At 54.5% G+C, this 7,985-nt stretch overlaps 4 protein-coding genes across 4 annotated transcripts; 2 read left to right on the top strand and 2 right to left on the bottom strand.

Annotated features, from left to right (window-relative positions):
• Window positions 1-131: 131 nt before the first annotated feature.
• On the top strand, window positions 132-725 carry PPTG_07821 (hypothetical protein; the record flags this gene model as incomplete). The annotated part of the gene is made up of 1 exon (XM_008902190.1): window positions 132-725. The coding sequence occupies one exon, from the start codon at window positions 132-134 to the stop codon at window positions 606-608; it is 477 nt and encodes a 158-aa protein (XP_008900438.1). The 3' UTR covers window positions 609-725.
• A 188-nt stretch (window positions 726-913) lies between these two features.
• PPTG_07820 (hypothetical protein) lies at window positions 914-1,414 on the bottom strand (the record flags this gene model as incomplete). Its single annotated transcript, XM_008902189.1, has 2 exons — window positions 914-1,216; window positions 1,310-1,414. 2 exons carry the CDS (start codon window positions 1,412-1,414, stop codon window positions 914-916), a joined length of 408 nt encoding a protein of 135 aa, XP_008900437.1.
• Window positions 1,415-2,178: 764 nt separating this feature from the next.
• On the bottom strand, window positions 2,179-4,415 carry PPTG_07819 (hypothetical protein; the record flags this gene model as incomplete). The annotated part of the gene is made up of 3 exons (XM_008902188.1): window positions 2,179-4,018; window positions 4,088-4,295; window positions 4,367-4,415. The coding sequence occupies 3 exons, from the start codon at window positions 4,413-4,415 to the stop codon at window positions 2,179-2,181; spliced, it is 2,097 nt and encodes a 698-aa protein (XP_008900436.1).
• A 62-nt stretch (window positions 4,416-4,477) lies between these two features.
• PPTG_07818 (hypothetical protein) lies at window positions 4,478-7,972 on the top strand. The gene has a single exon (XM_008902187.1). It carries the CDS (start codon window positions 4,565-4,567, stop codon window positions 7,631-7,633), a length of 3,069 nt encoding a protein of 1,022 aa, XP_008900435.1. The 5' UTR covers window positions 4,478-4,564; the 3' UTR covers window positions 7,634-7,972.
• Window positions 7,973-7,985: the final 13 nt, after the last annotated feature.

Here is a 7,985-nt window from a genome sequence, read left to right as displayed (position 1 = left end):
AGCTGCCCAGCAAGTTCCATGTGGAGCGTGCCAGACCCAACGCATCGAGAGAGCTCCATTCATTCGACAATCGTCTCCGCTTCGAGCACTTCAAGCAGACCTCAACGTTACCACTTACTAAAGCTTTGTTAATGCCGCGCATCACCCGTCGCAAAGGTACTCAACCTCGTCTCAGTCGCGAAGGCGAAGGCGTATGGACCCCCGGCGAGCACGCACGCTTCCTCGAGGCGGTGGATCTCTACCCGCACGGGCCCTGGAAGCTCGTGGCCGCCCACATCGGCACGCGTAGCACGCGCCAAGCCATGACGCACGCGCAAAAGTACCGCCAGAAGCTCGAGCGACGACGTGGGCTGCGGAACGCGCAGAGCAAACGACCAAAGACGGTGACGCCAAGCTGGCCTACGTCGACAAGCGAGAGCGAGACTATGTTCAGCTTCGAGCTGCTCTTGATGTCAGACGATGGGATGCTTGGCGAGACCTTGCGGTGTCTGGAGCCATTTCCACTGATGACGCCCCATCCGATACTCTACGCGGACCCGGTGGCACCGGCGGTGCAGCCTGCGTGGGTGGATGACTGCATGAACTTCTTCGTCGCCAATTTCTCTTGATCGAAACTACTTCAAGTATGTGTGAACATCTCTTGACTAAATTTTAGTCATTGTAATTCAAACCAAAGTTGTACGATGTACTTCATAGATCACTTATACGCGCTCCATGCGTTCAACATTACATCGATCTCGTTGAATCTCGTTGCTTTCTGTTCCGGTGTTAGGATGGCGCCGGTCTTGATCCCCCACTGTTTGATCGGCCAGCGCTTAGCTCCAGAATAACTACGCACCAGTTGTAGAGGCACTCCCCACGCAACGAGAGCCGTCGAAGTCTACACTGCCGCCGTCCGCAAGCATCAAAATCATTAGCGATGCGAACCCAATAGCGACGCCAGCCAGGCGATAGAGAAGAAGACGCTCAGCACGATGTCCGTGTAGATATAGATGGCCCTGTACGCGTACTCGTCCACCGGCACCACTAGGAACATCCACTCTGCGTCCCACGCAAGCCAGGCCAGCAGAATGAACTGGAACAACCCGAACTCTGTGCTTGTCACGAAGCGCGTGCCGTAGATCATGAAAAGTTTGCACGACACACAGACCACCACTACAAAATACAGCGCTCCAGCCACGAGAGGCGACATGAGGTAATTGTAGATACCCTCCTTCTTGAGTCGGACACCAACCAGGACGATAATCAGGACTACTCATGTGAAGGTGGCGCCGCATTTGAAAAAGCCGATGTGAGTGTCAAAGATTACAACCAGCCCAACGAACGTAGCGGCCTGGGCAGCGCTGAACAACATGAGGATCAACACATTGACAAAGCGTCTGCTGCGTTCGAAGTAGAGAACGCGAAGCAGCATCAAGGTCACGGCTGCAGAGACACCCAGCAGCGCAGGGTTGTATTCAACGAAGATAGGAGCCACTCGGTCGCGCACAGGTAGGTAGGAGGTGGCAATTCCAACGGCGATGCACACTGCCAATATCTGCAACGCTAACACGAGCAGGAGTTTCCTGCGGAATGCAGCTTGAGAGGTTAATGGAAGTGAAGTACTCACATCCAGGAGCTCCTCTGAGACGCATCCCTTGTTCCAACATTCGATTCGCCGTAAAACGTAGTCGGGCTTTGTTTCTGTCGGCAATGGCAGAACGGGGTTGCCACCTTCTCTCGGGCATGAACTCCTTTATTGTCGCATGTCAATTTCGAGCAGGACGAAGTCGACGCTCGAGTCATGAGTAGCCAGCGACGGTGCGGAAGGCATCGAGGAGAATGGGTCTTTAGCCTCGATCCGTTCTCCTCAGCAACAAGGAGTTAATCTGTAAATGTGTCGGCCAGGGCCATCGAGTTTTGACGAGTTGCCAACATAGCGACTCGAGTCCTTCGTAACGGAGGCATCTTGCAAAAGTCAGTGGAAACGCCCATAAACTAGGGCCAAATCCACTTCATGCAAGACAGACTGTCATGTCTGACGATTAACGTAACGGGTCACGAGAGTTCATAGACGAATGGGTGCAGGTCCACCGCCAGATATTCGCATTCTGCAACGTCTTCGTTGTCAGCGCGATCGCACTTGGAGTATCCAGCAATATCATCGCGATCACAAATGCAGGAACGAAAATCAAGGCTTTACATTTTCTCCGATGACAGCAGATCAACGTCGGTTTCTTCAGCGCTATCACCGATACAGTCGATAGAGTTTGGTTGCTGAGACGACTGGATTCGCTGAAGCAACGTCTGAAGCTCGAGGTTGAATGCCGTAGCTACGACACCCGAGAGCTTATTGTCTCTTGGTAACGTAGGAGAAATAGCAGCTGATGGATCTCTATTTGCACGAGTAGAAGGTCGACGTGGACCTCCACGCGGAGGTGCGCGAGGCAACGCAAACATGTCATCGGTAGGAGGTGGAGGCAGAATTGCGTTATCTGCGGGTGGTATTGGTGGTGTCGATGGTATCAGAGGATCATGATCAACCTGTTTCGTGAGGCCTGGTACGCGATGCGCCAGCACATCACGTAGCTCGCGAACAAAATGTGGCGTTGGGCCTGATGACTCCGGTGTATCTGCCTCCTGCTGCTTTAAAAGTGAAAGTAAATCAAAACTATCATCGCCAGTGCTCGTTCCAGTAAAAACAACCGTGCAGTTGGGGTCTTCTGGAGCGACAGAAGAGGTTAAGGCTACGACTTCGATCGGCTTTGACTCGCAACTTTCGTCAGCTTCTTCATCCGCTGGCATGTCTTGGGGGTTCTTATCACCTTTCAAAGCGCTCAACGCGTTGTCATAATTGCTCCACGTTTCCTGTAATTGCTGGACCATAGATCGCATCGCATCACGAGAGCTATCCAAACTATTTGACGCAGATTTGACCGACAGAAGCTCATATTGAGCCGCGATGACCAGTGCAGTGAGAGTCTCACTCGTAGATCGCAAATCTTGGAGCTGTGTAGCGACGCTTTTCAGGCGAGGATCGTCTGGAGTTGGAGGTGTTATTTGATACTGTTGCTGTCGCTCTGGTGAATTGGTGCGTGAGGAAGTAAGCAGTGCCACAGGATCTTTCGTGCTATTCCATGCCTCAAGATCAGCAGTCCACAGGCTCAAAGCTTTGGTCAATTGGTCAACTGCAACTTGATGTGACCCTAGTATGAAAAGAAAACTGCAGTTCATCTTGCTATCGCGAGAAGAGCAAACGCCAGCCATACTTCGCATAAGTGCCGCATGGACAGCGTTTTCGAGTAGTAGCACAGCTCGGTTATGCTGCTTCGACAGCGCCGTCAGCAGCAGTGACGGAGCTCGCTTGTCCATGTCGTCGCCTATGTCATCAAGCTTCTGATTTTTCGTATCCGTTGTCTGCTCGGCCTCCTGCATAAATGTGGAGGCTTGTATCTGCAGTTGATCATTCAGTGCTCTCAGTTTTCTTCGTAGCGAAAGGCAGCGCAAACGGTTCTTTGCAGCGGATACAGCGGCGCCCTCATCATTGTTACCAGGCTCTGCGTTGCTCGCCTCCAACCTACCGATAGGCGGCAGCAAACCAGCTCCAAGTCGATACCCTCGACTCGCCAGCTCTGCGCGCTTCACTAATGTCAAACTGCTGGCATAAACCTTGTTGAATTTCTCCAATGTCCCTATAAAACCATTCAGCGAAGCCACAAGTCGCCCCGAGCGACGTACACACCAACCAAGAAGCAATCGCATGCTCAACTCCAACCACAGCAGCACAAACACAGCGATTGTAACGACCCACTCCATCGCCCACAGTATTGAAACCCCCTCGCTACCCCAGCTAGACGCCACCGTCGCTATGGCAGCCACTGAAGCTCCTCCGACCGTCGCACAAACTCTCCAAAGCTCCTCCGCAGCCATCTCAACTCCACTCAATACTTCAACCACTGCAACATGTCTTGCCCACCAGCCCCCATGAGACTCAAACAATATTGCAGCCTCACCGCTCGCTGCCTGCTGCAGCTCCTCCCTACATATCGCGCACAAGGGATAATTAATTCACTGCCATTTGCGTCAACTGCTTTAAGGTTCCGCTCACCTGATCGTCGGATGGAAGGCACAGAGCTCGGGAAGCAGCCGACGAGCTGCTACCAGCTCGAGTCGATATCGTAGACTATGGGCAAATTGCATCCAGCTCCAGTTACGTGGCTCTTGTCTGGTTGGACGTCTCGGACGCTTCCTTGAAGCCACAGGTCGCGAGTCAGACAGCAATTGCGCCATGGATTCGCCCCCATCAGCCTCCAGTTCTGCGCACAGCAAAAACGCGCAAATGCAGTTAATTTTTGGTTAAATGCGTGCTGCACTATCGCCGCCATACCGGCCAGATACTGTCCTAGCGGCGAGCTGGACGCCACTGCGATCTCCATCAGCGTTGTCAGTGACCAAAGTTACTTTTAGTCCCACAAAAATGTTACTTTTAGCCACATATCAAATTTTAGACTACTTCAGATCCAGCCGTATTTTTATTTATTTTCCCATTCTCATTCGCACCACGTGGAGCTCAATCGAGTCAAAGATGCTGAGTCGGCGGCTGCTCGTGCTGCTCGCGGCGGCGGCGCTGGTGCTGAGCGTTGACGCCGTGGATCGCAGCAAGTTCCGCACATGCGAGAAGACCCAGTTCTGCAACAAGTTCCGCAACGTGCAGCGCCAGGAGCTGCCCAGCAAGTTCCATGTGGAGCGTGCCAGTATCCGGACCGACACGGACGCCAATTTGGTGCGTTTCCTGGTGGAAGACGTGGCTCAGAAGGGCGGTGTCCCACTTGCAGGCTCCCTCGCCTTCGTGCTTAACGCGGATAAGGCGGCGGTGCCGGCGCTGCGCGTGCGGCTGCAGGAGAAGTTCGAGGATCCGAAGGACCCCAAGACACGCTGGACCAGTGCCGACATTCTCGTGCCTGCAGCTGAAGAGACCCGCCCGCTACGCCAATTGACGGCAAAGGAGGCGGGACTCAAGATTCCAATTAACGAGGAAAACGTGTTGCTGTTCGCCCCGGAGACAGAGGGGGCGACGAAGGTCGTGGCTGCCTTGAAGTTAGGCGAAGGATCTTTTGGTGTGGACTTGTACCTGGACGGAGAGAAGGTGGTGTCCACCAATGACGACGGTCTGTTCCACTACGAGATCCGACAGGACCGCGTGGATGCTGCGGCGCAGGCTGACGCTGCGGCGGACCAAGCGGCAGTGGATGCTCATGAGGGGAAAACCATTGTGGACTATGGAGAAGACGGTCTCGCTATCTATGATGACGGTACAGTACAGAAGAAGGAGGAGCAATCAGCCACTAGGACAACTACGGTTGACGCTGATGGGAACGTGGAGGGATGGGAGGAATCCTTTGGAGGACACACGGACAAGAAGAAGTTCGGTCCCAGTTCAATTGGACTCGATGTATCGTTCCACGGATCAGTTGGAGCTCCACGCTCGCTGTACGGTATTCCAGAGCACGCCTCGGATTTCGTGCTCAAGGATACCATTGAACCGAGTGATGAAGGGGAGGACAAGAGGAAGGTGGTGACCGACCCGTACCGGTTGTACAATCTGGATGTGTTCGAGTACGAGCTGGACAATCCCATGGCTCTGTATGGCGCTATCCCAGTGCTCGTGGCACCGAACAAGGAGAACACGGTCGGTATGTTCTGGAACAATCCCAGTGAGACGTTCGTGGACATTTGGACCAACGAAGAGGCCAATAGCAAGTCTAGTCACTGGCTCAGTGAGTCTGGTGTCTTCGATCTGTTCTTGCTAGCGGGACCTAGCAGCGCTGATCTGTTCTCCCAGTACACGCTGCTTACAGGTCGTGCGCAGCTTCCACCACTCTTTTCTTTGGGTTATCACCAATGCCGTTGGAACTACAAGAACGAAGCTGATGTGGCGCGTGTTGATGCTGGCTTTGACGAACATCTGATCCCTTATGACGTGCTGTGGCTGGATATTGAACACACGGACGGAAAGCGTTACTTCACGTGGGACGAGCATGCCTTTCCTACGCCCAAGGACATGCAGGAGTCCGTGGCACATACTGGCCGTAAGATGGTGACTATCGTCGACCCGCACATCAAAGTGAGTCAGTCGAAGGATAAGCAGCCGTACTACATTCATACTGAAGCAGAGGAGCTGGGACTCTTCATTAAGGATGAACAGGGCAACGACTTCAAGGGCTGGTGCTGGCCGGGCGAGTCCTCGTACGTCGACTTCACATCTCCTAAGGCGCGCGCGTGGTGGCGTCACCAATTCCGCTATGAGAACTACCAGGGAAGCACCAAACACTTGTATACTTGGAACGACATGAACGAGCCGTCAGTCTTCAACGGTCCCGAGGTTTCTATGCGCAAGGGATGCATGAGTCTTGCAGGCGTGGAGCACCGTGAATGGCACAACCTGTACGGTATCCTCTTCCAGCGCTCGACTATGGAAGGTCAACTTGTTCGCCAGCAGCCTCCTCCTGAGCCTCTGTCGGCCTTTGCTGAGGAGCTACAGCTTACGTCAGATATGCAGCGTCCGTTTGTGCTCTCGCGCGCGTTCTCCGCAGGTTCGCAGCGTTACGGAGCGATCTGGACGGGCGACAACACGGCTGAGTGGGGACATCTGCGTTACGCCACCAAGATGCTGCTGTCCATGTCCGTTGCTGGACTTACGTTTGTGGGCGCTGATGTGGGCGGATTCTTTGGCAATCCGTCCACGGAGCTGCTCACGCGATGGAACCAGGCGGCTGCGTATCAGCCGTTCTTCCGCGGCCACGCTCACCACGACTCGGCTCGTCGCGAGCCGTGGGTATTCGGTGAGCCAACCACGTCGCGTATCCGCGCTGCCATTCGCGAGCGCTACTCGTTGCTGCCGTATATTTACACGCTCTTCCACACGTGTTATGCGCGAGGTATGCCCGTCATGCGTCCGCTTTGGGCGCACTTTACACTGGAACCTCAGAGCTTCAGCGAGGAGGACCAGTATCTGCTGGGCGACGCTCTACTAGTGAAACCGATCGTCGAGGAGGGCGTGGAGGCCACACACGTGTTCCTTCCGTCCGAGAATGCCGAAACTAAGACGGTGTGGTACCAGGCGACGGACGGATACAAGCGTTTCTTCGGTGGCAAGACATACGAGAACGTGCCGGCAACGCTGGACGCCATCCCAGTGTTCCATCGAGGCGGTACTATCCTACCGCGTAAGCAGCGTGTTCGTCGCAGCTCGGAGTTGATGCGTGACGATCCGCTGACGCTGGTGGTGGCGCTGGACCAGCACTTTGAGGCTCGCGGCGACGTGTACGTGGACGACGAGCGTTCGCTGGCTGCTGAGCTGGAGGGTGAGGGCACGGTGGTGACGTTCCACCAGACGAAGGAGGGACTGCGGTCGACGGCGACTGCTGCTACACCGCAGGGCAAGCGTTACACGTCGCTCATGTGGGTGGAGCGCATCGAAGTGTACGGCTTCCAGTCCGAGGCCAACTTGCCCAAGCAGGTGCTGGTGGGCAGCGAGCGCGCCGTGGACTTCCAGTACGACGCCGCCAGTGACCGACTTGTGCTGCGTAAGCCGCAGGTGCTGGTCACGGACGACTGGGAGCTGCGCTTCGTATACGACCAGGCGCTCGAGTAATCGTAGAGGTGAAGAGTGCAGGCTGTTGAAGTTGTCAAATCAGATAAAGACCATGCTATGCCCCGTCGCCGACTGCAGTGTAACACGTTTCACTGTTGATGCACGAGGTGATGCAGCACATAAATCCAAATTCACTAGAGTCTTGCCTGCACAGGTTGCTAGTACATGTACTCTCTATGGGGACGACATAACTATTCATCACTACGTCTTCGATTCGGATCTATCCAGCACCCAAGCTTTTTATCTTCTTGGTCGGGCGGGTTAACTTGTGCTGGAGCATTTGAGCACGGCGCATGGAGCACCGGCAGGTACAAGTGTAATGGTATGAAATCAACAGCCACGCCTGGTTGCA

Source organism: Phytophthora parasitica (assembly GCF_000247585.1).
Source record: "Phytophthora parasitica INRA-310 unplaced genomic scaffold supercont2.13, whole genome shotgun sequence".
Classification (NCBI taxonomy): Eukaryota; Oomycota; class Peronosporomycetes; order Peronosporales; family Peronosporaceae; genus Phytophthora; species Phytophthora nicotianae.
Note: the sequence above shows the minus strand (reverse complement) of the source record. Positions and strands in the feature narration are given on the sequence as shown.

Excerpts from the sequence above, each read along its gene's own strand:
- PPTG_07818 (XM_008902187.1), top strand. The coding sequence starts at position 4,565 with ATGCTGAGTCGGCGGCTGCTCGTGCTGCTCGCGGCGGCGGCGCTGGTG.